This window comes from Musa acuminata, chromosome BXJ1-3 (genome assembly GCF_036884655.1).
Source record: "Musa acuminata AAA Group cultivar baxijiao chromosome BXJ1-3, Cavendish_Baxijiao_AAA, whole genome shotgun sequence".
NCBI lineage: Eukaryota > Viridiplantae > Streptophyta > Magnoliopsida > Zingiberales > Musaceae > Musa > Musa acuminata.
The window spans coordinates 45,934,892-45,962,170 of NC_088329.1; the positions used below are offsets into that span (position 1 = coordinate 45,934,892).

Sequence of the window (27,279 nt, forward strand, 5' to 3'; positions counted from 1 at the left end):
TCTCTCTAAAGCATTCTAATGAGCTCAAGAAGGTTATGTTTTAATCTTTTTTTATTTTAAAACGAACGACAAAACCGCCGTTGCCGGGGATCGAACCCGGGTTGCCCGCGTGACAGGCGGGAATACTCACCACTATACTACAACGACCGTTGACAAATTTAGGTTCTGCTTTCTTTTCCAAGTAAAGTAATAATCTCATCAGGGGGAAGGTTGTCATGGCTAACAGCTGCATAAAAGTACGATGTTATTTAGAATGATTAATATATTATCGACCCTACAAAAACTGTAGTATGCAAAAACAAATAACGCCTCGCTGACGTCGCCTTCGACGCGGCCCTTCTCAAAGCGAAATCGCCGTCAAGCTAATAACGGCCGTCCGAGCCGCCCGTCGAATTTAATCCTCCCCTCCCTTTCGGGCAGCTTTGCCCCGCCTCTTTTCGATCGATCTCCGTAGCCCGATCCGATGGCCACGATCGCTTGTCCTCAAACTATAGAGTGGGAGCGGGGGGCGACAATGGCGGAGCACGAGGAGGAGACGGCGGCGGAGTCGTCGCAGATGGAACAGATAAAAGGAGAAGTTGCACCGCGAGGATTCTTCGTCGTCGTATTCGGACAACGAGAAGACCTCGGAACCCTCCGCCGCCGACGCCGTCAAGGCGAAGATATACCGCCTCTTCGGCCGGGAGAAGGCCGTCCACCTGATCTTGGGCGGCGGGAAGCGTACGGATCCTCTTTCTGTTGTCCACATTTTATGATTTTACCGATAATATATGCACTTTTTTTTTCTAAAAGGAAGAAGAATAAAAAAATCCCATCGGTTTGATCGAGATCGAGTTTGCTTTATTCGCCGAGTTGGGTAGCCGATGAGATCTGTAGGCTCTATAAGATGCCGTTCCGTGATCTGCCAAGTGTTGATTCGAGTCGGCTACTTCTCTCGGATTTGAGTTTGCATCTGTCTTCCATTTAGAAGGAAAGAAAGATTATTGCCTTCTTTTATTCGAAGTATTTTATCCACACCGAAACCCCGATTCGACCTCGATCGACAAATGAGATATGTGCTCAGTCGGATCGAGCTGCCTTTTTGTAATATTTGTTTGATCGAATTGCTTGAGAGCATCTGAACGATTACTGATGATAGGACGGCAATCGTCGAGCAGCTGCTGATGTCTTCCTATGGAGGAACAACAAGGTCTCGGCCGCCACGCTCGGTGGGGCGACGGCCACGTGGGTATTGTTCGAGCTTTTGGACTACCGTCTGCTCACCGTGGCGTGCCACACCCTCATCCTATCCCTGGCCATCACCTTCCTCTACTCCAATGCGACCCATTTCATGAACAAGTGAGCTCGGCTCTCAGATTTGTGTGGCTTCGAGTTCATGCCTCCTCCGATAGCTCTATCTAATCGTGACGTGTTGGTAGGTTCCCGCCGAACATTCCCGTGGTAAGCGTTCCCCAAGTTGTAGCTGTGAACATTGCCCTTTCCATTCGTTACCAGATCAACCGGGGCTTTGCTGCCTTGAGGGACATCGCTTTAGGGCGTGATCTGAAGAAGTTCCTTGCCGTATGTTGTGTAGCTTATCTCACGATGGAGTTCAGGATCTTAGTGCATTGTTTTGGGTATATAATGGCTGGTACTTTGATGTTTCAGGTTATTGCTGGGTTGTGGGTTCTGTCGATCCTTGGCAACTGCTGCAATTTCTTGACCTTATTTTATATAGGTAATCTAAACTTCCGAAGTAGTATCTAATTTTCTGGATCGAATTGACTGCATCCTTAGATTTCTTATGCCATTGAACTTGGGACACAGCATTTGTCATGCTGCACACGGTGCCTGTGCTGTATGAGAAGTACGAGGACCAGGTTGATGCATTTGCAGAGAAGACACAAGCAGAGTTCAAGAAACACTATGCTGTAGTTACTGCCAAATACTTGAGCAAGATTTCAAAGGTGCCTTTGAAGCATAAGAAGTTCCAATACTGGAGAAGTTATTGTGTGGCTGCAGCTGATCGTTTCAGTTTATTGGCTAGTGATGGATTTTCAGTTGTTGTGATGACTGTTCATCAATTTTTCGCTTATAACTAACTCTCCACTTGGGTAGCTAATTAGGTGGCCATGGAGACCACCACCAATTGAACTAATATAAGTGATTCCATGTTTTATGATGTGGATCAAAGCTATGTTATCATTCTTGTATCGATCATGATAATTTTCGGCTTATATGAGGTGATTTGATGTACTGAAATTTGTGAGTTGTTTCTTATCCATGTCATTATTATCAGTCATCTGGTTTTGTTAATGTTTCTGTATTGCATCACGTAGTTTTTCTTGTTTTAGTGCATGTCACCGTAAACGGGTTCCTTGGTGGATTTGGATAAGCTATATGCTCTGTGGCATATTTTTTGCTTCTTGGTTGTCTGTGTACTATGTGGTTATCGGAACTTCCTCGCTTATATGTTTCCTGGAAGAGTATGCAAGTTGTTCTTGATGTGCAGAAGCTGAAGATTGTTTTGTGAGATTATGGAAGTTTATGTTTCATTCGGAAAAAAAAAATTCTTAGGGCTGCTAATTATTAATTTGAAGATACGTCAGTGTATTTATTTTGGTATGCACCGGAATGAGCAATTTGAAAACACGACAATAGGACTCATGTTCATGGTACCGATGGATTCTTTGCATGATTTAATTTCGTGAAACTTCTGATGGTTTTGTTGCTCTCTTTAGCATCATGATTACGTTATGTTGTTTGGGTATCGCAAAGTTTTCTTATGTGGCTTCCTTTTAACATTGTGATTGCTGGTACTATATCTCAGGGGCAGGACTCAGGAGCTTGTCACGCCATTCCCAGAAGTGCTGTTGCTACGACCACAAAAAAGTGCTCAGGATTCGACTGCCTTTGAGCTGAGGCAGGTTGTAAAGTAGCCTAACCCTGCTTCCGGAGGTGATTTGTGGTATATAAAGCGATGATGCTTACGTTCTGCTTTGTTGGCCTTTCAGCCTTTTGCCTTCACACCTTTTACTTTTTAAGTTGTCATATACAACACTTTCATTCTCTTTCAAAAAGCAACGGTTTCAATTTATCCCTTTTGCCTTTACGGTTGCAGGCAGACATGGATGGAAATTTTCCTGATCTGCTAAGCTCTATGGATTTCCATAGTCTTATCCTTACAAGTAAAGTTGAATATTTGAGGATTTAAGGTTAGCATTTAAATGTTGGTTTACATTAGTACTGGCACGATCATTATGTATATTGAATTTTGCATATATGGTTGCACACAAAAGTATAGAAGTTGGGGATTTTGATGAGGACCATTTTTAATTTTGGATTTTGATGTTGATGTTGGCTGCTATGTAGAGCCACTGGGAGGGATGGTTACATGTTTGATGCGAGGCAAGTTGAACAAATAGAGCATGATGATGGACAAACAGTTCAAAGTGATGGAAGAAGAATACAGGTGTGCCCTTTGCTTCTGTTAATCCAGCAGTAGATTCTTTTGGCTTGTGATGTGTGTTGCTGCGCCAGATAAAAGGCATGAGGTATATATACTCCTTGCCTGCTATTTATAATGTGACATAGTCAGCGTTGCTTGCAATTTGGAGCCGATTACATCTTCTACTGAGGTGAGGTTATTATTTGGTATTCTCTGATGCAAAACTGGTATATCGGAAAGTGTCGCTTGCATGGACATAGCTTTCGTCCTCTTGAAAGGTTCAAGCTTTTTATCATGCCTAAAAGCAAAAAAAAGCTGCCTCTCTGCAATGATCGCTGCTTCAACTGGTAGGTCTTCTACAAACAATGATGTGCGTATCACTCGGTCAGCAGGTGCTGAAGAAAAATATGAGCAGATTCGCTACTGAAATAAACATCTGCACTCATCAATGTACTGAAATGTTGGCTCTAAATCTTGTTGTGCAGGATGCTTCGGACATCATACATGGTTGGTATTCCTCATCGTGCTCAGAAAGAATCAGGTGGTAAATTTCTCTTCGCTGGTTCTATTTATTCCCATGTGACCCAGCTGCACCACAACCTGACCCACCACTCTACCTACGATCCTCCAGTTGTAGGATGCTTTCATAGGAGTTGGATGGGGAAGAAGAAGCTGGTCCCAGGGCTCCTGATGCAGAGATTGGAGATTGGTGTTAGTCATGGGACCGAGGCTTGACAGTGCAGTCAGTGCTTAAATAAATGCAAGGCCCAGGTAGTATCCATATCACCTATCAAGAGCGTAAGTATCATCTTGATGTTAGCCATGACACCGAGGCTGGCCATTTATGAAGAACATCAATGGAAGGCCCAGGTAGCATCAATTTATGAAGAGCATCTCATCTTGTCTAACTATGCCAACTTCGGCTGCTGTTTACGGCTCACGCAGGTGGAGCACTTCATTGTCACCGTCATCGTGTGTCTCCTAACTTTATGATATATGATATTTTCTTTATATCATCCAAATAATCGTTTGCCAGTGATTTGCCTTGAATCTAACAAACCAGAAGATGTTCGACTTAAAATAGCTCCTTTAGTTCTTATATATGTGATTTTTCTTTCAGAAAAAAAAAAGAACTTCTGATTTCCTCTTCCAAGGTTGATAAGGTTGAATTTGTCAGACTCTCAACGACGTTCCATATCAAAAGAATACGATCCGATCGAGCTGGAAAGAATATATTTGCTTGCAACTATGAATGACGTCGACATGCAGACGGTGTCCGGTATCAGATTTGATACCTAAAGCTCGTCATTCAATCAAACCATTAATCGCCAACTTTGATCGATGCTTCCTCCTAATGACCAACCATATGTAGTCAAATCCTGTTATCAACGAAAGGTACGTACCGTTTACAGTTGCAGTAATTGTGAAGCGACCTTGTCCTCGGAGAAAGACGATGATACGAAAGATGATATGGTTGCTTACTATTTCGTCCGCTCTTCTGTAAGCGTCCACTTGATCTTCTCCCTCTGAACAGACAAGGAAAAAACGAAGAAGAACGCGTTCCATAATGAGGGGAAGAAAAGATTACACACACAGTTTTCGCACTTGTGGGCGCGCCTCACTGCGCTCACCAAGAGAATTCTTGCAGTAGATGACGGCGTCGTGGATGCTTGCATCGACCACACTCGGTGATGTCGAGCAGGAAGCCCTGGTTATCACCACCTTTCCCTTTACCTTCTTGCAGAACGGCGTCAGGAAGTACTTCAAGTGCTTGAAGAAGAAGTTCCTGTAGGACTTGGCACGGGCATTCGAGAGAGGTGACTCCTGCTTGGTTCTGCGTGAGCTCCAAGGCAGACCTCGCATTGGGCTACGGAGAGGCGAAGAATTTAGTGACGGAGGCTGAGTTACGGCAGTCTGGGAATGGCGGAATCGGAACCGGTCGCTGCGAGAGAGAGAGGATTCTGATGAGCCTGCCGACAGAGATCTCTTCAGAGCTGAATCTGCAGCGGGAGAAACAGAGATCGTTTCGGCCTTTGGAGGGGTCACGCGGTGGAGCGGCAGCAGTAAGCCGTCCGAGAAGATTTGATCTGCATGAACCAGGAGCGGAGGCTCAGGGCTCGCCGGCAGATCGAACTCGAAATCCATGGAGTCAGCTTTCCGGCGCTTGGAGATGAATCTGGGGTCCATCTCGATGAAGGAGTCGCTGTCTTGAGCGTCGTGGGAGGAGCGCAGGCCACCGTCCGAGGATTCACCAGGGAGCCTGACGTTCCTTGACCAGCCACAGGAAAAGCTGCCGTTGGAGCACTGTTGTGAGGTCTCCATGGGAGGTGCAGCCGTAGAAGAGGGAGGGGGAGGAGATTGGCTCCAACCCAAGGCCAGAGACGCGTGAACTGTAGATGGCATGATGCTATATTCTCATGGCTTACTTCCATTTCAGAAGCATTTTCTGTCTATTCAAATTAACAATTACTGTGTTATTTATTATCTTATTCAAACCCATAAGCCAAACTATTCTAGTGTAACATTGGTATTGATAGGGAATATTTCAATATCAATCGTAAGTTGACGATCACTAATGAGCTAATGTGGAAGATAGTGGAGCATCTAAATGATGTAGATTGCCAACACCCCCTTGGCCATCCTTTGTTAGCACGATGTCGCACCACAAAAGTTTATAGTAGTTGATCCACATATGAGGAGATCGTATTAGTCGACTTGCGTCTTAGGAGATCGTACTAGTCAACTCATGTCGTAGGGGATCGTATCGACTGACTGTCCACATGAATGCACTATAAAAGGACATACCGATGGTCCCTATCGGCCATGATCCTATCCCAGAGACTTCGTAAGTATAAAAATCGATACTTGATATTTAAACAGGAATATGATTTGGAATCCCAAAAAGGTTATAGTCCCCGCTCTAAACTAATCCAAGCATTGAAGGAGTTGAGTAGGAAACCCCCACCCGCCATTAACCTATTGTGCAGGGCGCCAAAGAGATTGAGCTCACTCAAGTCCATCTCGGGACAATCTCAGAAGTTTAGAGACCACCTCGGAGCAACTCTTATTGGTATCTATTCAACTCTGTCTCCTATCTTGCTCTCGTTAGGATCCTTCAGGATGACTTTACAACTTCAAAGATATATGACTAAATCGTACTAACTTTCGGTCCACGATATCAAATTGTTAACACCGACAAGGGTTTACAAAAGTAGCCTGATATGCCTCTTAGACAGGAGAAACAGACCAAAGGAAAGGAAAGGAATTTTTTTGAAGTCGATCATTGCACTCGATGAACAGCGCGTGAAGCGCAAGCATCCGGGCACCTGCTTCTCCTCGGTAAGATTCCCCATGATTTGCTTCGTTTATTATAATAGCCTTGTAATCTTTTGGATGTTCATCTCTATGGCTTACTGTTTGATATGCAAATGCTTCAGCTGATAGGTTCTATATCGTCGACTGCAGCTCAAAATCACAGGATACGTTTGGTGTTTCTCGATGAACAGAGGGAAAACAGAGAGCGAGGGATATCGGACTCTCCTCGAAGATCAAATGCCCGGAAGAAGTTGATGATGGAGTAGGACGGAAGGCTCGAAAGCAACGAGGAAAGAAGCTGCATTCGATGCTTCGTCGTCATTCCCCGTGAAACCAATTCAGCGTTCCCGAATCCACACTTTAGTGACCTCATCATCCTTTCCCCCTCCATTCCTCCCTGCAAAGCCATGCACGTATCGCGTAGCCGTCGCCGAACTCGGCTCCGGTCGTGCTGCTTTCTTCCACTCTCTTTGTCCGAATTCACCGTCGTCCTGCCCCAGACGGGCTTCTCCGGCCGAGCAGCCGGCCGCGTACGAGATCGTGGTGGCACGGCATCGAGTGCACGCCCCACACCGACGGACGTCGTCTCCCTCTCCGGTGACACCACCACCTCCACTCCACTGCATCCGAATAGGATATTATCATACATTATATAAATATATCATATGATAGAGATAATTATTTACATGAAATTATCAAAATGATTTGTTCGTAGAACGGAAACAACAATGCATGAGAGCCCTCGACCAAATCATTCTCTATTGGGTCGGATCCTACGTTGGTCATTCCAGTCAATGCATGAGACTTTGTAATTTGCATGACAATTACAAATTCGCCACTGAGAGAGAGAGAGATTGGACTCGAACAAAATTAATCTCTAACGCTTCCCTATAATAATAATACTTCGTCAAGAGTATCATAATGAATTATAAATTGCTAGATGTGAAAGATCCTCATGATGCGGCTGCCATGGCGTTTGGCATGTAGTATATGTATATATAGTATATGCTACTACTATGCATCACTCACTCGTGGTAAGCGTAACTCACTTTGATAAGGGACAACTTGGACAATAAATTACAATATGCATACATGTGGAAGCGTATATGTGCATGCATACATACATTCTGCATATATGTGAGTTTTAATAAAAATAATTAGCATGATAAGATATAAATCTTTTGATAATTTTTATAATAAACTATGTAAGGAAAAAAAAGATTAAAGACAAATGCATAACACGATGATGGTTAATATTGCGCACCATCGATCATATCACCGTCAATCATTATGATCATCATTTCATTGGTGCCTTTCTGCTTCGCATATTTATATTTTATTTAAATTAAAGTAATCAAAAAATAACGTTTCCCGGTATCGCTTCCTCCCTCTTCTTTATTGCAATTTAAGGGGGAGAGAGGAGACGGCGAGCAGAGATCTAATCTTTGCTTCCTCTCATCGAAGAACTTCCTGGTCGTACCCTCGTCTTCTTCGTTTCCCTTCTCTCTTTGTTCTTCGGATCGCGGTGCTGGTGTTGCGGAGAGAGCGGGAGGGGGAGCAACAAGAATGCAGCAATGGCGGCCGGAGAACGCGGCCATGACCTTCGACGAGGTCTCTCTCGAGCGTAGCAAGGGCTTCGTCCAGGCTTTGCAGGTGGTCTCGTCCGCTCCTTCCGACCCGGGTCCCTCCTCTCCTTCCCATTGTTGCTTCCGCGGCTTTCCGGATCTGATACCTCTCTTTGCTGTCGTTTGGTTTGGTGCGTGCGTAATGATTTTTCCTCTTTTCTTGTATGAGTTGATGATGATTAGCATTTGAGATGACTATGTTCGTTGGCGCTTCCAATTTTTCGGTGCCCCTTGCTTCAGATCCACATCGATCTCGAATCACCCACTCTTCTTCGCTCCACTGTGGATTAACTAGAGTGGGAAGCAAAGATGGACGGGCTCTTTTGTTCTGTGATTAATCAGTTGAGGATTCGTGTCCTTTGGACTGAACGATATGCTTTTACTTAGTTTTTGGAGTTCAGTTCTATTTCGATATCATCTATTTTTGTACATATTCGTCGTCTGTAACACATCAAAATTTGTGCTCATCGATGCTGACAATGTTTAGGAACTCAAGAATCTGAGGCCTCAGCTTTACTCTGCTGCCGAGTACTGTGAAAAATCCTACCTTCACAGTGAACAGAAACAGATGTAAGATCTATTTTCCTATGATTTTGCTTCCATGGAACTCTGATCTTGATCCTTTGTCTATATGTCTTCTTGGAAAGAAAAGTTATATATTTTTTTTATCCTTGTATTGCTATATGGATAACATACATCAAGCAGAGTGTTCCTTTTTCGTTTTCCTGGGTAAATTGAGTATATGGAATTTTCACAAGGTCCAAAGATACCTGCTTCATGTGATGCTGTACGATGATGCTATTTGGATGGTACCAGTATCGACATCCAATTAACTGAACATGGTAGGGACCAAACTGAGGGAACCTGCTGACTGTAATTGTACCAAACAGATCATTCATGGGCATTTATTGCCACAAAATTTGAGAGCTGAAGATGAAAAACCAAAAATAGTTCACTTCACTTTTGCTTCTGATAGGTTTATTTTCATAAAAACCTTATTAGTTGCTTTATTTGTTCTCGCAAGAAAATATCGTTTCTAGTCAATAAATACCACAGTATAAGACAAATGAATAACTTAGTGCATCATCAAACATTGGTTTGACATCATTGAATCATACTCGATGGTATGTGAAGATGGTTATGAGATCTCCCATCATCTAATTCTGCAAAAATGTTCTTGAGAAGCATGGAAATCCCCCTTTTTTTTCCCTGAAGAAACATGTGGATAGCGTCTTTCTTCAAATTCATTGCTCTTTGAGCACATCAAGTCCCAAAACAAGAAATGGGTGTTCTCTCATCTGGAAAAGGGTCTCATATTCAAGGTTTTTATTTTTAGATTAAACTAGTTTCATTGAGAGACAAGCATAAAAGCAAACGGCACTGTAATATATCTAAATGTGTAAACTGTATTTGTTTACTTCAACACTGAGGATAATTTTTTTAACTAAAAAATGCGTAGTCTGTATAGCAAGTTCTAAGTGTTTACCAACATGGCACAGCTCGGTATGATATTGGGTGCTTCTCAGTTTTACTTGCGAGATAAACGAAATTGATAATACTTAAAGTAGTGTCTTTTACCATCACAGAGCTGCTCTTTAACTAGATGAATGACAGCTGCATGCAGTTGATTGGCGACCAAGTGTCTTTCGATATTCTTGTAAACATTAAGAAATATATAATTCACTTATTCAGAATTGTAAATCCCCAACTATGATAATATTGTCTTTATGTCGAACATTTGGAGTTTACACATACAGATTATCTTTTTAGGGAAAATGCAGAGAATCACAACCTCAAACTTTCACCAAGCTAATTGAGAATGACTTTTTTGCTTTGTTATGAAAATGTAACTGCATCCTTTTTCAGGGTATTGGATAACCTGAAAGAATATGCTGTCCGAGCCCTAGTCAATGCTGTTGATCACCTTGGTACTGTTGCTTACAAATTGACTGACCTTTTTGAGCAACAATCATCAGATGTCTCAACCATAGAGCTGAAAATTTATTGCCTCAATCAGGTTAATGTTATATGAAATACAGCACCATTTTTAAAATTTAGTGTTGAACTAGTGTTCTTTCTCATTTTCAGCAAATTCTTACTTGCCAAACTTTCACCGATAAAGAAGGTCTTAGGCAGCAGCAATTGTTTGGAACAAGAAGGAGGCATCGCAAACATTACATTTTACCAAGTATGAGACAATAAGTATTCCTGTCTTCTTTTAGGAAATGGTTAGATGGTATATCTAAATTTTTGATTTGATAACCGAGCTAGATGTGGTAGGTAAAAGGGTGGAAAGCAGTTCAAAGCTACAAATAGCTAACAACCTGACTCGTGCTCAATCAAAACCTCTTCCACATGCTTCAGGTGTGCAGTTTTTTGTTTTTAGTCCATACGTACTGATGCAGCTTGGTTTTGAGATATGTTAATCCTGAACCTTAAGCTTCCTTTTGTATCTTTACTTCACAGGAAACCTTGCTCCAAAAACGTTATCTTGGCACCTGTCCTCAGAGAGCAACTCTGCACCAAGTAGTGAGCCTCATACAGCACCACGGCAAGCTTCTGCAATACTCCCCAACCACTGTTTATAATGGTTTGCCTAACTTTGCTCTGTTGTCGTGACCTAAATGTTATGTTCTTCTCTTCTGGCAGGGTTGAAGAATCTAAATCTTTTAAAGTGACTTCTGATTCTTTCCATCTTTTGGGTATCTTGCATCTCAATGTCTTCTACATGATGTTTTCCTTCTATTAGTATTTGCAAAGTATTTAAGTTCATGTAAAATTTCAGAAGCAGAGGAGCCTACTGCACCACTGCCCTTAAAGAGTCACCTTCAGGCTGCCAAGGGACATCCAACTACTGATCCTGCATCTTGCACATTTGGCGTGAAGGTAAAATAGTGAAACAGCTTTTAACTAAATGAAGCTAAGCAAGTTGCATATACAAAGAAACTCTTTTTATTGCATTAATTCAAAAGTTCATCTACCATGAGATGGGAGAATAAAAGATGTGAGGGCAGTGAATTTTAAAGCAATGGTCCTCTATTTATTCAAATTTTATGGCAACACCAATCGATATTGCTTTATTATCAAACATCTGCTTTGAATTGCTGTATCATGTTTGTTGTTCCCCCACTATTGTTTGATAATCATCATCATGCTTTAGGTTCCTTCTTTATTCTGAAACCTGTCTACCAGGAATAGTTCTGAAAGAGTATATATAACATATTTCTGCAATACGGAATTTTTTCACCTTGCTTGTCAGCCATGTGGTTGAACATGTGTTCCCTCTTTAATTGACAAAAGTATTTATTTGCATTCTTACTGTAGAAATGATGGTGCCCCTATAATTATTCTCCACAGAATGACAAAATGTTCCCTGAAATTTGATGAAGATATTTCACATCAGATAAGATAATGTCACATCGGAATTTTATACCTAATGCCTTGTTAGCTTTGTTGAATGAAGGATAATCACAACGATGATATCCGCATTTTTCGGTAACTTATCCACAGTCAAAACAAGAGTGTGCAACTCGTGCAGTTGTTTTATAACTTTCTATGCATCATATTCCATGACATGACCGTACTTGGACTTAACGCATGCACTATGGACGAGTTTGTGTTCTATTGGAACTGGAATTCTGACAGACACACTTTGTTGTTGATCACAACTATGAGTTTTCTGTTTTCCGAGATCGTTTCTCATGTGCATAACTCAGTTGATATTTCGGGATGCCATTTTGTTAGCAGGACCCAGTGGGTGGCACAAAGACCCTCTCAGGATTCATGTCCTTCGACAACTCGGGACGGCGCGAGATCTGCCCGCCTCCCGCTCGCAACAGGAGCATTCTCTCAGCATTTTTCCCAAGAAACAAGACCTTGAAGCCCAAACGAGTTCTGGTATCCTGATGGGTTTCTTTCTGCCAGCGAATTGCGTCATCTCCTCTTTAGTAGAATGCTCATGTTCTTGAACCGAGTAAGCAACTGCCTCGTTGTGATGTGACTGTTGTAGATGCATGCTGGTATCTGTCTGTCAGGTGTTTCTCCCCTTGTCTTTAGATTTATGAATGCATAAAATTGTGTTGTTCTCTTTCAGCAACTTGCGAGTTCACTAATTCCCAACTCAATTCATCCTCCATCAGTGATAGATAATGAAGGCTACCAGTGGGCAAAGTTGCAGTATCTAAACTTTGACTGTGCATGCGCATTCTTATCACCTGGGTGTTATATTCTTAGCTGTTCCATCCACCACTACATTATTGCTGTCGAGCAGCATCTTTCGATCATATTCTAATATTATTTTAGGATTATTCTTCGCGTTACGTTCTACATTATGCTCGCTTCTTCCTTAGCCGCCACTCCTTTCCTTTCCTTTCCTTTCCTTGCTCACACACTATAAATTACCGCTCTCCTTGTGACGATCGTTTCCAGTTGCAGGTACCTTGTCGTCTTCCTGTCGTCAATCTTGACACGCTTAGGAGAATGAATGGAAGCAGAAGCAGCAACAAGGTCGACGTGAGCTTGTCGCCCAACGCCGTACTGCCTGAGTTCGTGAAGAAGTCGAGCAAGGAGAGTTCGCTGCTCACCAAATGCATTCGAGATGTGTTGGAGTTCGCGGAGGAGGACACCGACAGGGTGACCTTCGCGCTGAAGGTTGGTCTCGCCATGCTTCTCGTCTCCCTGCTCGGACTAATCCAGCGGCCCTTCGAGGTCTTTGGCACCAACATCCTCTGGTCCATCCTTACCGTCGGCATCATGTTCGAATACACTGTAGGTGCGTACACCTCACCGCAGCAGATCATGCAAACATCTGCCTTTCATCGCTGTTAGATTTCTCTCAAGGATGATTCGTCTAGGTGCAACCTTGTACCGGGGATTCAACCGAGCCGTCGGAAGCTTGTTCGCCGGCATCTTCGCAATCTTGGTGATCGGGATATCCATGAGCAGCGGCCGTTTTGCCGAGCCATTTGTTGTTGGCTTCAGCATCTTCCTCGTAGGTATGCACAATCTGTCCTACGACGACGACAGTCGGCTTCAGATTTCGTTAACGGTAGACTTTTGGAACTTGCAGGAGCTGCGACTTCCTTCGTGAAGCTGTGGCCTTCATGTGTCCCCTACGAGTATGGCTTTAGAGTCATCCTCTTCACCTACTGCCTCATTGTAGTCTCCATCTATCGTATGAGCAACCCGATGAGGACCGCCATGGAGCGCCTGTACTCGATCGCGATCGGAGCGGCGGTCACCGTCGGCGTCAATCTACTCGTCTTCCCCATATGGGCCGGCGAGCAGCTGCACGAGGAGCTTGTTAACAGCTTCTATTGTGTCGCCGAGTCGCTCGAAGGTCTGCGCTTCTCTCGCCGCTTAGCGTAAACTCTCATGCCGTGGTTCATTCCATCGCATCTGTGTTGTGGGCTTAGAATGTGCGAGGAAGTACTTGAGCGGCGATGGCTTAGAGCACACGGAGTTCTGCAAGAGGGTGGTCATCGATGAATTCCCTGACGACCCTGCGTGCCAGAGATGCAGAGCGATACTGAACTCATCCGCGAGGATCGAGTCTTTGGTAATCGATCTCGTCTGCTTTCCCGATTGCAATCTCCGCAATGCATCGATCTAGGATTTATTTGCGGTGGCATTGCGTGCATGCGTCCGCAGGCGAATTCGGCGAAGTGGGAGCCGCCGCACGGCAGGTTCAGGCACTACTACGGTGCTTGGTCGGAGTACGTCAAGGTCGGAGCCGTGCTCCGGCACTGTGCCTACGAAGTGATGGCGCTCTACGGCTGTTTGCGTTCGGAGATACAGGTGATGTTCGAATCCTCGTGCTCGCTCGCCTTCCTTCTTCCCTCTGTAAAGAAGCCGATTCTACCTACTTGTGTCGTATTGGTTGCAGGCACCGATCGAGCTTCGAGTCACATTCCAAACAGAGATCCTTGAGGCAACAGTCGAAGCAGCAGAGCTGCTCCGCGGCTTGGCGAATGATCTCGGCAACATGAAGCATACCGTTCGAGTGAGCCAACTCATGCGTGTTCGTGTCTCCACCGATCGTCTTCAGCGATCCGTGGACCTGCACTCTTACCTCCTCAACTCACATGGTTTCCGTCACATGCCGACCGGTAAAGATTGTTCTCATGGATCTGGATCTGATCCATCCAGCAAACTACACCGCGAGGCTGAACGCAGTCCGGCGACTGCACAACCGCAGACCCGGACTTATCATGAGACCATGAAAAAGCAGCAGAGGAGGCTGTACTCGTGGCCATCGAGGGAGGTGGATGAGCTGGAAGAAGAAGACGGAGGAGGTGACAGCGCCGAGCTGATCACCAGGATGCGTGCGTTGGAGAGCACTGCAGCTCTCTCGCTTGCCACCTTCGCCTTGCTGCTCATCGAGTTCGTCGCTCGCCTCGATCACCTGGTCGATGCAGTCGAGCAACTCGCTGCAACTGCAAAGTTCAAGCGACAGGCGGGCTTAGAACGTACAAAATAACATTAAAAGAAAAAAGGAAAAGGCTATGATCATTAAGCAAAATCCAACATCTTGCTGTTGACCATAAGCGGATGCAACTTATTCTTATGCATCGAGATCGTTGATCCAAAACAATTAAAAGTCCAAACCAATGATAATACACCTAATGAATGCTATAAACCACCTCATTTGACTTTTATCAGACTGGAATTTGGGATACATTCATGCATGGCATGGGTTACAAGTTCGGATTTGGACTACAGAGGACCCTCTGCTCCTACCCGTTCCTGTCGGAACCGTCTCACGGCGCTCCGGTGCTGGGTCCCCTTGTGGGACCATATCTGCGTGCTCTGATCACAGGTCAGGTAGTTTGTCGTAACGGGTCGCCTGGAGGGCATCGCTCCATGTTTCGTACATGCGATCGCATTAGCAGGAGATCAAAGACAAATCTCGGGCGCGGGCGCGGCGATCTCCCCAACGAAGAAGGGCTCTGCTCGAATGTGGTGGTAATTTTGGGACGTGGAAGCCATGGCGCAGGTGGTGGCGACGCGATCCATCCAAGTCTCTCTCGCCTTTCGCCATCGGGCTCCGGATCCGGGGACGCGAGGAGCCATCTCCACGAGCTCAGGCCTTCGACGCTACCCCCGAGGTTCTTCCCCCAGGAAAAGTAGCAGAGGATCGAGATAGGCAGCTGTTACCGTGGCGAGGCCGCTCGCTCGTTCCGACGCCGGTGTTCTTCCTGTCTTCCCGGATGACACATTAAAGGTGTTCACCTATCGGATTCCAACCTCTCAACTGTCTTTTCTGTTTTTTCCTCTTTCCCTTTACCTTTTATTTCATGTCGAAGATTGCTCGTCTCCAGTGCATTATGTGCTTGCCATTTCTTTCATTTCAGTGGGCTTTTAATCATTATAATCTTGTTAAAGATTATTACAAATTGAAGACGATTAATTGGTTGCAGGAAGAAGGGTATTCAGCAATTTGGGGAAGTTCCCAAGGGATTGTGGTCTAAGCCGAATGTGGTGCGGCAGACTAAGATAGTCTGCACCATCATCGGCCCATCAACCAACACAAGGGACATGATATGGAAGCTAGCTGAGGCTGGCATGAATGTTGCTCGGTCGAACATGTCGCATGGAGACCATGCATCTCATCAAAAGTCATCGATCTCATGCTTGATACCAAGGCAGGTTTCTTCCGACTGCTATTTCATTCCTCTGGCTTCTTTTGGATCTCGGTGACATCATTTTGTATCCCACGAATGCATACTGAGTTTATGTTTACTAGAATGCTGCAGTGCGTATACTTCTTTTTCTTTATGTTGTATGATGCAAGCACAAACGTCGTAGTATCTTTAAAGGCTTCGTAATTTGAGAGTCAATATACTGGACAGTTATTTTACCTGATCTTGATGACAAATATCGGACACTATTGCCAACAATCTTGCAAATGTTCACTAGTTCCTTCGTCATGCATATCCCTTACGCCGGTTTCTTAATATGATTTTCTTATCTCTGCATGTTCTGTCTTAGGGCCCTGAGGTTAGGAGTGGTGACTCACCACAGCTGATTACCTTAACAAGTAGACGAGACTTCACTTTTGAGATAAAAGGAGGAGTTGGCTCAGATACTTGTGTTAGTGTCAGCTATGATGACTTCGTTAATGATGTAGAAGTTGGTGGCATGCTTCTTGTAGATGGCAAGTAAAAATGTCTGGTCTGATTCAAATGATCTTTCGAGATATAGTTACATGACATTTATTTTCACAAACGTTGGTAGCTGGTACTGTCCAATAAGTTTCCTTTATGATATATTTCATTTCCCATCTCTTTATTTTTCACAATTCATGTCACATCTCTTATACATCACTAATGAAGTCTTTGAAAATATAAAAGGGACTTGATCCTTTCTGATATAAGCAACAAATGTCCGTTCTGCACTGTTTGCATACATGTAATATACGGAATATAGTTGGCTCAATAACTATTTGACACAGTATGGAGTTTGAGGTCAATATTTAATACTATGATGACATAAAAACTTTTGCAGTGTTCAGAATAATTGGCATGAATGAAGCATGTGCCTCTAATTAGAAGTAATGGATTGAGGATTCCATATAGACAAACACAATGTTTGTATATGAGTTGTGATTAAATGATTTGCTTACGTCCATTCTTTAACCTCGTTTCTGTAACCAGAAACAAAGCACAAAAAATGGTAATGTTTTTGATATCTAATGCTGGACAAGTAGCAAACAGCCTTTCACTTTTCATCTTGATGTATGTTTATCGCTGGGAAATTAGGAAACTGATCTTGTTTATGCTACAGGAGGAATGATGTCTCTATTGATTATGTCAAAAACTGAGGATTCTGTCACGTGTGAAGTCGTTGATGGGATAGTCCAGGAGGCATCTGATTGTTAGAGGAAAGAGTGCAACCTTGCCATCCATCACAGGTAAGTTAGAGAAATTATGTTTGGTTTTGTGCTTCTAATTAAGTCCTTTGTCTAATAGATATTTGAACTCTGTATTTCTGGTATAATAATTTTTTTTTATTCCTTGTAGAAAAAGATTGGGTCGATATCAAATTTGGAGTTGAAAACAATGTGGACTTTTATGCAGTTTCCTTTGTCAAAGATGCAAAAGTTGTCCATGAATTGAAGGATTATCTCAAAACCAGATGCTCGGTCCTAGTTTTGGTTGAAATCTCTCTTTAAGTGCCTCAAAAGATCAGAACTTTCCTTGTTGGCACTGAATCTTTTGATTCATTTTGTCAAGTTGTAATGCAGACATACATGTTATTGTCAAAATTGGAAGCGTGGATTCGATTCCTAATCTGCATTCCATGGTCACGCATCTGATGGGGTAAGCATCTGAATGTTGTATATTAAACATGGATGCTGCTAAGCTTACAAGTGGTTTGTACATATGGGTATCTTAAGATAAGGCATAATGGTATCAATTAATGTATTTGATGTGATGTAGTGCTTCACCGCTGATCAAGCTTTACTACTATGATACGAGTTACACAGTCACATGTTGTTGATTCTCGTATAAACCTTCATTAGAACTTAATGCTTACAGTCTTTAATATTGGTATGTCCGAAAAGAAAAATGTTTTGCGTTTGACGGGGAGAACATTTTATTTTAACAGACATTGTGCAAGAATGAATATTTGTCGAGGGTCATTATTTGCATAAAGAGATAAATGGAAAACATATGAAGCAGATGTAAAGATAAATTAATTTGTCAATGTTTCTTTTGGCGTAGTTCACTTGTATATTTTGTCTAGGACTTGCACTTGTAAAATATGGAAAAAAAACACCATATGATGCCACTTTGGAGCATCGAAAAATCCTTAATGAGTTATGCCTTTATTTATTCTGAAGGCACACCCACATTGTTGCCCAAGTTATAGAAACATAAGGTATAATACCAGTCTCAATTTAGCAGTGTTTTGAACTTCGAAAGAAAAGGGGTTAAGTGGATGTCACTCTTGTCCTTTCTGTTTATTTTTCTGTTTGTGAAGCCTCACTATATATAATAGATTGGTATTCCTGTTTATTTTCTCTAGCTAGTTGATTGCAAGTTTCTTTTAGTCAGATCTCTTAGATTACTTGGTGCTTATTTTGAGGCGATCCCCTTTTGAGCTTGATTCTCTTTCAACATAATATTTTTTTCTGTAACATATGCTGACTTTTCTATTTGCTGGTAACCTTGATCTTCAATTATGTAATTTCTTCTGTGTTTTCTGTAGGCAATAGTTGCTAGAGGGGATCTTGGAGCTTAACTCCCTATCGATGAAGTTCCACTGCTGCAGGTACCTATGGCGATCAACAGCCACGATATAAAGGCTTGTTTTAATGTTATATTTTGTGTAAAGCTCTAACGCCCAAGGGCATATGTCCAGTGAGTAATTATGTGCTGTATTATTCAATGTCTTACCTCGTGTTCCAAATGTGCAGGAGGAAATTATTAGAATATGCAGGAGCATGTGAAAGCTGTTATTGTAGCAACAAACATGCTGAAAGCATGATTGTTCATCGGACGCCATCCCATGCAGACGTCTTGGATATTGCTATTGCGGTTCGTGAGGGTTCAGATCCAATAATGCTCTCTGGGGAAACTGCTCATGGAAAGTATGAATTCCTCCCCCACTCCTCAATATTCTTCAACTGTAGGAATGTGATTCAAGTCCTGCCTTTGCATTTGTCCTTCTTTTGTTGCTCTACCTTTTAGCATTTATTCTTCCTTTTGTTAGTGCGATTATATAATCCCACATCTACTTATTAGATTATACACAAACTAGTTATGTCCTAATTGGTAAATCAACAGTAACATCCTCCATTATAATGCAGATAGATACCCAATGAAAGCTGTTAAAGTCACACACTGCAGCTCTGAGGACTGAAGCAACTATAAATGGAGGAGATCAGCCAGCTAATCTTTGTCAGGCATTCAAGGTGACAAGCATAACATATATTTATCATATTCCTCCCATCCCAAGCTTGCCAAATAATGTAACAATGGCAAGCAATTGATACCTGTATATTTTCTGCCATTTAGAGATTTTGGTGGCAGTAATACTAGATTTCGAGGGAATCCTGTATGCACATTTTTATAGAGCAACCTGTTCTGCAGAATCATATGAGTGAGATGTTTGGTGTTTGCCCGATATATATGAAATTTTCGGATGACGCTGAAAGGACATTTGCTGCCGAGGCCTTGTCGTCTTACTTGCAGGTAACTACACCCGACTTTCTTTTCCTTATTTTCTTCTTCTATTTATTTGTCCATGAATTGATGCGGTAGAATCCTCGATTGATTACTGTATATTCTGCTTTGTAATTGAATTAATACATGGTCTTTTGCTCGACGATATGATCCAGAAACCAGGCATGGTCAAAAGGATAGTGAGCAAGTTGCTCTGGTTCAGAGTGGGCAGCACATCTGATGTTGAGCAAGCCGGACCGAGTAAAGCCCACTCACGAGAGATTGGGCCGGATCTGGTCAAACCTAACCCGTTCATTTCAGTTTCGGATCACCATCCTTGTCTCCAACCGTGGGCAACAAACACAGAGGCATCGATGGACCGGTTACAATCATAGCCGTCATTATTGTCATCATCAGCAGCATCTCGGAACTCGACTCCTCCTGGTCGCATACAAGTCATTCAAGAATTGAATCAAGCTTCTGTCTCTCTCTCTCTCTCGGCCAAGCGCGCCCAGAGAGAGACGGCAGCGAGATACAGAGGAAAGGGGCGGGAGGGGGAGGAATCCAAGAAACCCTCGCCACCGGTACCGCGTCTCTCTCTCTCTCCCTTCCTATCTTTTTCTCGCTTCAATTTGTTTCACTTTCTTTTCGACCGATCTCTTGTTCCCACCTGTTATCTTACTACTCCGATCGATCCATGTTTCCGTGGGGCTTTGGACGGATCGGGAGTCAGGACCAGGGGGTGACGCTTGGCGATGGCTTCCAAGCGGATTCTCGAGGAGCTCAATGATCTCCAGAAGGGCCTCCATACGTCTTGCAGCGCAGGTATCTCGGATTCCGATGCTTCCCCTCCACTATCCTTTTACTGCTTCTTTTTCCCACATATTAATTAATATGTAGATTTTAGTCTTACTGATATTGATGCTTCTCTCGTAGATGTTTAATTATTAGCGTCGTGTTGATCTTCTGACTCGAATTCCTCAGATCCTCCTTGCGTCTACCTTCTATTTTGATTTAGATGGAGATTGCTTGGACGCAGGGCTGTACCACTCTGTGATAGAATTTCTTTACCTCCATAGATAATTGGGTATCGATTCAGGATAAGATGATATAAAACGATTGCACTTCTTTTAATGACAATTTCATCTCAAAAACTGTCATCTAGGTATTTGATCTACTTGCACATACAAGAAGGTTATCATAGAGCGAGGTTGAACGGCGTTGTTGGGGCCCACGGGTAGTTGTTGTGGATAAGGAGGTAAAACGATAAAAGGATCGTTCGGCATTTATATCGACGTTGACGCAAATGTAGAGCAACGAAATGGTCGCTCGACATTTGCATCAGTGTCGATGCAAATGTAAAACAATGTTACCCTTCATCGTATTGTTATCGATGTCAACACAAATGCAAAGCGACGAAAGAATCGCTCAACATTTGCATCAGCACAGACACAAATGCAGAGCAACATTGCCCGTTCCCACATCATTGTTTGCGTTGACATCAATGCAAAGCGTCAGCATCTGCGTCATCATCTCTCTTTGTCTCAATCTCTTATCATTGTTCTCTTGTGGTCTCTAACGGTGTCGTCGTTTGTCATCACTGAAAACGTAACTGGGATATTGAAATTACTTGTTTTACTTATCATTTTTGTGCTCCCGTCGGTAAAACCAATGATATTAGAGTAAATGAAGTCAGATGTTTCACTTTCGTAACTATAGAGATTCTTATGTAAATTTTTTAGATCTAGGGATCGAGACCTATATTTTATAGGTGTAAGGATTTGGATACTAAAGAGATAATTAGCCCTCTTTCGTTTGGTTTGACGGGTGAAGAGGAGGTGATAACAAGCACTTAATAATTTTAGACTATGCGATTCCTTTCCTGTCACACAAGGACAAATAAGAAAAAGAAAATATTTAGATAAACCTTTATGGTCACCTTGCTCCAAGTCTCTCTATTTGCGGAGAGAAGGAACGGAGAGAAGTGGATTCTCCGAATTCTCTCCTCGTTTCTCCAACCTATTTTACTTGTCGCAGATTGCAGTATGCAGATTGTAGTATTCCAAGTAGTGGCCACAGTAATCCAACAGTCAAGGTATGCAGAAGCATATGGGGGCCAGATAATGTGGTTCCATTAATATTTAAGATGATCCTCATTTGAGTACAAATAAAGAAATATACAATCAAGTCTAAGTTGCTAATAAGTATATACATACTCGGACCAACTAGAAAAGTTTAGGATGTCAATGATGTACATTTAAGAACTTAATTGAGTGGTGTGTCACAAGAAATGGGTGAACGTTAAGTCATGAATGGCATATTATCGAAGAACACATAATAGTACTCAAGTAATACCGATAGTTGAAAAGTACACTAGTGCTAATACAAATTGCAATGCCTATCCAAACCATATGTCGACAACAGGTTCACGTATAAGAAGCTTATGCTAGGTTGTGATATGGCTGCACATGTATGCCTGTGCATACAAGCATATACAACTGAGTATATTGCATTTTAGAACATTGATAGTTTGTTATGATGGTCTGAACTGTTAAAATCGGCTTAAATGAATGGTTTCCAAAGGGGATGGCAAGATGCAGGTTGGGCCCCGGTTGTATGCAATTGCTCCAGATCCTAAACAATCAACCTCCGGCGCTCGAGGGGACATTCTGCCGCATCCCTTTGGTGTGCTGGAACACTACGGTTGTTGTGGTAACATCAACAGTTATATAATTTTCTTAGGTTGGTTCCCTGCTACAATAAATCATTGAGCTCATATCAAATCAAGAAAACAAGAGTGAGAGGGAGAGGAGGACAAGTTTGTCGCTCGTAAATAAGATGTCTCCATCCATTTCTCTTAGCAACAGCTTAAATTAGAAATGATGCAAATCCTTTACCATTATATGGTTACTCAAGCTATATATAATTCGAGTGAGTATGAGGGGGGGCGAGGAAACCGCTGTTTGAAATGAACCATGAACGAACTTTCCACACGCTGAATAAAAAGAATTTATGGTCATCTGCACCGCACGTGGTGGAGTGCAGGCCCGTGCTGTGTCTAGGCCCTACGGGGACGCAACATGTGCCTACAACCTGCACAGACAGCAGACTTTCTTGTAGCACCTGCTGTGTCTTGGCCCTACGAGGACGCAACATGTGCAGGGAAACAGCCAGAAACAGAGTCCGGCCTAGAGCGGAGCTGATACCCTTGGTCGAGGCACGAGTAGAGAGACATACGGTTGTGATTGCCATTTGCTAGTGGAGAGACATACAGGCGGTTGTTGATGCCTTCCATTTTTGTCTAGTGTGACCTAGTTAATTCCTTCGGCTGACCACAACAACAAGTTTTATGCTGATGAGTTGATGTTTACTGACTTGGAAAATAATCGGACGTCACCATCATGCAGCAGTCCTGCTTGTAGCCCCCCTCAGCGCCTCAGAATTAGCAAGACGTGATGTGATGGCAGCCTGGATTCAAAGCTCATCATCAAGATTAATCCTTCCTCTTCAAAATGCCTTGCAATTGCTGCTAGCCAAAAAGCTCATTTACTAAACCCCTCGTAACAGAAAAGGACTCCCATTGATACCGGAAGGAAAGAACGGTGTATGATAATTCCTAAATATCCATTTTATACCATGGCACATCACCATCAGACTGCAACTAAAACAAAAAGCATTGGCCACAAAAGCAGTAAGAACAACTAGGGTAACTCAACATGATGATTCCATTAAAGGCGTCCAAATACCACAACACTAAACGAGCCCTAGTACCCAAATACAACCAACATGACAAACATCCTCCACCCCCCCATCACAAGCATGCATGTGCTCCCAAAAGGCTTAGAAGAAGAGCTTGTAGGGAGAGGAGGCATCCAAGGGGTGGATGAGGTAGGTCAGGACCAGCGCCACCAGCATTAGCAGATAAGCAATCCCTTGGTCGATTGATGTCCCTGCCCAGAAAATATAACATTTCTATCAGTCTTCCGAACCTTCGACACACGCAATCATGGCAAACCAAAGAGTACCATTCATAGATCGAGCTCACTTAAAGACTCTCATAGGCTTCAAAACCATCTGCTTTAAAGATTAAATCTTTTTACATCTGTCGGCGATTAAATGTACGAAGAAACAGCACATTGTGCCTAAGCTATTAGAAACCAAAACACGGATAAAAGAAGGGGAAGATCCAAAAAGAAGAGAACAGATCGACGTAAAAGCAGCAAAAACATCAGATCTTTGGCATCTAAAACAATAACAACAGCAGGAAAACAAAAATAATAATAAAGGAAACATCAGATCACCGTCGCTGGTGGGCGAGGGAGCGGGGGCCTGGGCCTGTACGGCAGGCATGAGGATGGCCAAGGCGAGAACCATGACGGCCACCAAACCGAATGAAGCCCTGGGAATCCCCGCCATCTCCTCCGAGACCAAGAAGCGAACAGCACGCCCTGAGATCACACACTCTCTCTCTCTCTCTCTTCCTTCTGCGGGCGGAGCAGAGAGGAGGAGCGGGATTTGGGAGAGGGCAATGCGGCTCGATTCACTTCCTCCTCTTTTATTCCTTTTCTTTTCCTTTCTGGATTCGAACACATCTCCCGGACCCGATGGTTTGGAGCTCCATAGCGGATCCGATGGCCCCAATTTTACATGCATGTCCCTTAAAAGTTACGAAATACTTTTAAGCTTTCCACAGACATATTAATCTTAAAATATTCATGCCAACTAATTCTAGCCATGATTAGAACGTGGGAATTACAGTCTTAATTGATTAAATTACCGTAATTAATAAAAAAAATAATTGATATAATTGATTATTATTATTTTTGTTTTGGAGTGTGTATATATATATATATATATATATATATGTGTGTGTGTTAAACTTATAGGGACTGATAAAAATCGAAGTCTTTCAAGGGATATGTACGTAATTCTGCCAAATAGAAAACAAATTGGGAGGCGGGGCACGCCGTCGCTGTGGTCCCCATCTCGCGTGGCCCACCCACGTGAGTACCGCCTCCCCGAACCGCGTCAAGCCCAGCCTGGCCGGTGTCGGGCTCGGCCAGTTTGTACGCCTGACCTTGTGCCACGTCACAACCGTCCCGAAAAATACGGGTAGGCGCCTTCTGTTCTGAGATTCGTGCGCGCGAGTATCTCTTATCGGCATTATTAGGATCCGTGCATGGGGGGTGTGATTTGCGCCTTCTGCTGTGAGATTCGTGCGTGCGAGTCTCTCTTCTCGGCATTATTAGGATCCGTGGTGTGGTTTGCGCCTTCTGCTGTGAGATTCGTGATCCGTGCCTGGCCCTCCTAGGAAGCCTCGTGTGGATGGTTAGCTTTTCGTTGGGGTCCAAGAACGTGGCCAAAAGGGATATCAGACGGACTCTACGAATCGGACGGCTGTGGGATGACATGGGACGGTTTCGATGGCCACGAGCCCTCATCACACTGGACCCTACATTAACTTCTGAGAGTAGAAGCAAGAATCACCTCCAACCCACCGCCCACTAAAGTTAGTTATTCCTCTCTCTCTCCGCAACTCTAATTGATGGTTTGTGCTATTTAATTTAATTTAATTTAAACGCGCTTCATCTTCCGCTTCTTTGGTTTTAGTTCCTTCTTTGTTCCTTTCTTGGATCTCTTGTCGCCTCATCGAACCTTTTGATAAACTGGTTTGGTTTGGTTTGATCTCCCGTGCGAATCGCTTCGTCCTCTGCCGTAAATTCCAGTTCCAGGTGAGACCCGGTTTCTTGATGTCGCTAAAAGTGGCGAAGGATCGATGCGGGGTTTTCTTCGTTTCGATTCTTGTATATGATTGTTTCTTTAGATTTCTCTTCCTCGTGTGATTGTTCGCTTTTTCGTTGGGGTCCAAGAAAGTGGCGAAGGCTCGATGCGGGGTTTTCGTCGTTTCGATTCTTGTATGTTTCTGTTTCCAAGTGGCGAAGGATCGATGTGAGGTTTTCTCGGGTTCGATTCTTGTATGTGTCTGTTTCCAAGTGACGAAGGATCGATGTGAGGTTTTCTTCGTTTCGATTCTTGTATGTGTCTGTTCCAAGTGGCGAAGGATCGATGTGAGGTTTTCTTGGGTTCGATTCTTGTATGCGTCTGTTTCCAAGTGGCGACGGATCGATGTGCGGTTTTCTTCGTTTCGATTCTTGTCTGTGTCTTTTTCGCGTGATCTTGTGACGAGTAGTTCGCTTTTTGTTGGGGTCCAAGAAAGTGGCGAAGGATCGATGTGGGGTTTTCTTCGTCGATCGATTTGCTTCGTCTCCGAGTCATGGAATTATCCGGACGCTGGAGAACAGATTCCAGGTGTGTTGCCTTCTGATTCGAAGTAGCTTGATCTGTATTTCTGATGCAGTTTGTTTCGCTGGTCGATCCTTTTCTTCGGTGCTAGTTGTGACGGGTTCTTTTTAGTCTCTTAAGGCCGGATTAAAGGGAACATTAATAACACTTGAATTAATAATTTTTAGTTTCTTCCTTTCCTTGTTGTACTTGTGACCACCCGTATTCTTCGTTTTCATCTATGGACTGGATCTGTTCACTTAGAAAGCCTATAGAAATTGGTATCTGAGAACATAATCCTTTCTTTGTAATCAAGCAGAGAGAGAGAGAGATTGTGGATATTGGGTTATAAATAATAGGATGTTAAGTAGATGTTTATGAGCATAATTTGGTCCCATGATGTTAGCCAGACTTGTTAGAATGGACTGCAGCCTTAGTTTACGCACATTTGTCGAGTGATGCTTTGTGAGAGTTTGGTCGTATGGTGAATAATCATGTGCAACAATTCAATAGAAATTTTCCTCCTGAGCAAGCATTACCTTGTTTTTTTTATTGTTCATAGGAAGAATTGTGTCATATATCGGTGCCAATGAGTTCTAAGAACATCCACGAAGGTGCTAAGAAGGAAATCACTTCATGGCAGGAGACATCAACTTAGGACAAAATAGCCAAAAATAAAATGTGGGTAATTCCTCCATTTTTTTTTTTCTCAAACAAATTCCTTTTTGAGTTCCTTTTGTCTGTATCGTATGTATATACTAACAGAAACACCAAAACTAACTAACTTCACACATGAAATCCCCCACTGTTTTCGAATTAGGTTTATTATAATAAAAGTGAAATGAAATGTTCGATAGGCTGGTTATAACAATCTTCCCATGTCGGTGAATCTCTTTTTTTCAGATGATGATGAGGAAACCATGAAACTCACTTTTGCTGATATTTCTCAAGTGAATTTTCCTGCCATTTCTGATTTTTTTTACCTTTTAACTATTTAATGATGTGAAAGTTCTTAATGTCAGAACGTGTTGTTGATAGCTTGACTTGGCAACACTTATTTCTCAAAATAGCCAATGTATTATTATTTATGAGAAATTTATGATTGACCAGAAAGACTTGTCAATTCTAATGAACATAGATGTCTGCTATTTGTGTATTCTGTGAGAAGATTGTTTGCTTCTGTTTGCAAATTTCACATCATGATATTTTGGTTTTACTCATAGGTGATTGTCCAGGATCTGAAGTAACTCTCGGGCCAAAATTTGTCTGATTTATTAGGAATGAATAATTAGATTAAAAAAACAGATGATAAGCTGAAATTTCTATTTATTGCTATTATCAAACCAAACATGTGTCACATTTACAACTAATATGACGAAACCAAACATGTATTTTCCCGGGCATGATTTTTTTTTATTCTTTTGATTTATCCTTTGATTATCATTTCTCTTACAGGTTTTGA

At 42.8% G+C, this 27,279-nt stretch overlaps 3 protein-coding genes, 1 long non-coding RNA gene, 1 other non-coding gene and 2 pseudogenes across 10 annotated transcripts; 5 read left to right on the forward strand and 2 right to left on the reverse strand.

The window, feature by feature from the left end:
• Positions 1-75: 75 nt before the first annotated feature.
• On the reverse strand, positions 76-147 carry TRNAD-GUC (transfer RNA aspartic acid (anticodon GUC)). The gene has a single exon. It is a non-coding gene; the product is annotated as a tRNA-Asp (tRNA).
• Positions 148-375: 228 nt separating this feature from the next.
• On the forward strand, positions 376-2,791 carry LOC103979698 (reticulon-like protein B6; annotated as a pseudogene).
• Positions 2,792-8,163: 5,372 nt separating this feature from the next.
• On the forward strand, positions 8,164-12,459 carry LOC103979696 (probable protein ABIL1). 6 transcript variants are annotated; one of them, XM_009395874.3, is made up of 9 exons: positions 8,164-8,395; positions 8,855-8,937; positions 10,234-10,384; positions 10,456-10,555; positions 10,639-10,731; positions 10,834-10,918; positions 11,017-11,069; positions 11,153-11,253; positions 12,115-12,459. In XM_009395874.3, the coding sequence occupies exons 1-9, from the start codon at positions 8,309-8,311 to the stop codon at positions 12,271-12,273; spliced, it is 912 nt and encodes a 303-aa protein (XP_009394149.2). In that variant the 5' UTR covers positions 8,164-8,308; the 3' UTR covers positions 12,274-12,459. The 6 variants fall into 6 exon arrangements, with proteins under 6 accessions (XP_009394149.2, XP_009394150.2, XP_018679243.2 ...); XM_009395875.3 differs by having other exon boundaries at positions 11,156-11,253; positions 12,112-12,459; XM_018823698.2 differs by having other exon boundaries at positions 8,165-8,395; positions 12,112-12,459.
• LOC103979694 (aluminum-activated malate transporter 9) lies at positions 12,206-15,023 on the forward strand. The gene is made up of 7 exons (XM_009395873.3): positions 12,206-12,340; positions 12,802-13,138; positions 13,221-13,361; positions 13,436-13,705; positions 13,782-13,924; positions 14,017-14,163; positions 14,252-15,023. Exons 1-7 carry the CDS (start codon positions 12,320-12,322, stop codon positions 14,843-14,845), a joined length of 1,653 nt encoding a protein of 550 aa, XP_009394148.3. The 5' UTR covers positions 12,206-12,319; the 3' UTR covers positions 14,846-15,023.
• A 34-nt stretch (positions 15,024-15,057) lies between these two features.
• On the forward strand, positions 15,058-20,694 carry LOC103980035 (pyruvate kinase isozyme G, chloroplastic-like; annotated as a pseudogene).
• A 2,548-nt stretch (positions 20,695-23,242) lies between these two features.
• Positions 23,243-24,094, reverse strand: LOC135635465 (arabinogalactan protein 20-like). Its single transcript, XM_065146548.1, has 2 exons — positions 23,837-24,094; positions 23,243-23,485 (listed from the first exon to the last, which is right to left on the reverse strand). The coding sequence occupies exons 1-2, from the start codon at positions 23,949-23,951 to the stop codon at positions 23,376-23,378; spliced, it is 225 nt and encodes a 74-aa protein (XP_065002620.1). The 5' UTR covers positions 23,952-24,094; the 3' UTR covers positions 23,243-23,375.
• Positions 24,095-24,819: 725 nt separating this feature from the next.
• On the forward strand, positions 24,820-26,973 carry LOC108952407 (uncharacterized). Its single transcript, XR_001977294.2, has 3 exons — positions 24,820-25,844; positions 26,380-26,498; positions 26,721-26,973. It is a non-coding gene; the product is annotated as an uncharacterized LOC108952407 (long non-coding RNA).
• Positions 26,974-27,279: the final 306 nt, after the last annotated feature.

What these genes read in the sequence shown, in the direction of transcription:
- LOC103979694 (XM_009395873.3), top strand. Translation starts at nt 12,320, where the DNA reads ATGCTCATGTTCTTGAACCGA. An exon ending in TGCTCATGTTCTTGAACCGA is followed by an intron (nt 12,341 to 12,801) that starts GTAAGCAACTGC and finishes TTCCAGTTGCAG; the next exon opens with GTACCTTGTCGTCTTCCTGT. An exon ending in CTTCAGCATCTTCCTCGTAG is followed by an intron (nt 13,362 to 13,435) that starts GTATGCACAATC and finishes TGGAACTTGCAG; the next exon opens with GAGCTGCGACTTCCTTCGTG.
- LOC103979696 (XM_018823698.2), top strand. Translation starts at nt 8,309, where the DNA reads ATGCAGCAATGGCGGCCGGAGAACGCGGCCATGACCTTCGACGAGGTC. An exon ending in AAATTTATTGCCTCAATCAG is followed by an intron (nt 10,385 to 10,455) that starts GTTAATGTTATA and finishes TCTCATTTTCAG; the next exon opens with CAAATTCTTACTTGCCAAAC. An exon ending in GAGCCTCATACAGCACCACG is followed by an intron (nt 10,919 to 11,016) that starts GCAAGCTTCTGC and finishes CTCTTCTGGCAG; the next exon opens with GGTTGAAGAATCTAAATCTT.
- LOC135635465 (XM_065146548.1), bottom strand. Translation starts at nt 23,951, where the DNA reads ATGGCGGGGATTCCCAGGGCTTCATTCGGTTTGGTGGCCGTCATGGTT. An exon ending in TCCCTCGCCCACCAGCGACG is followed by an intron (nt 23,486 to 23,836) that starts GTGATCTGATGT and finishes TTTTCTGGGCAG; the next exon opens with GGACATCAATCGACCAAGGG.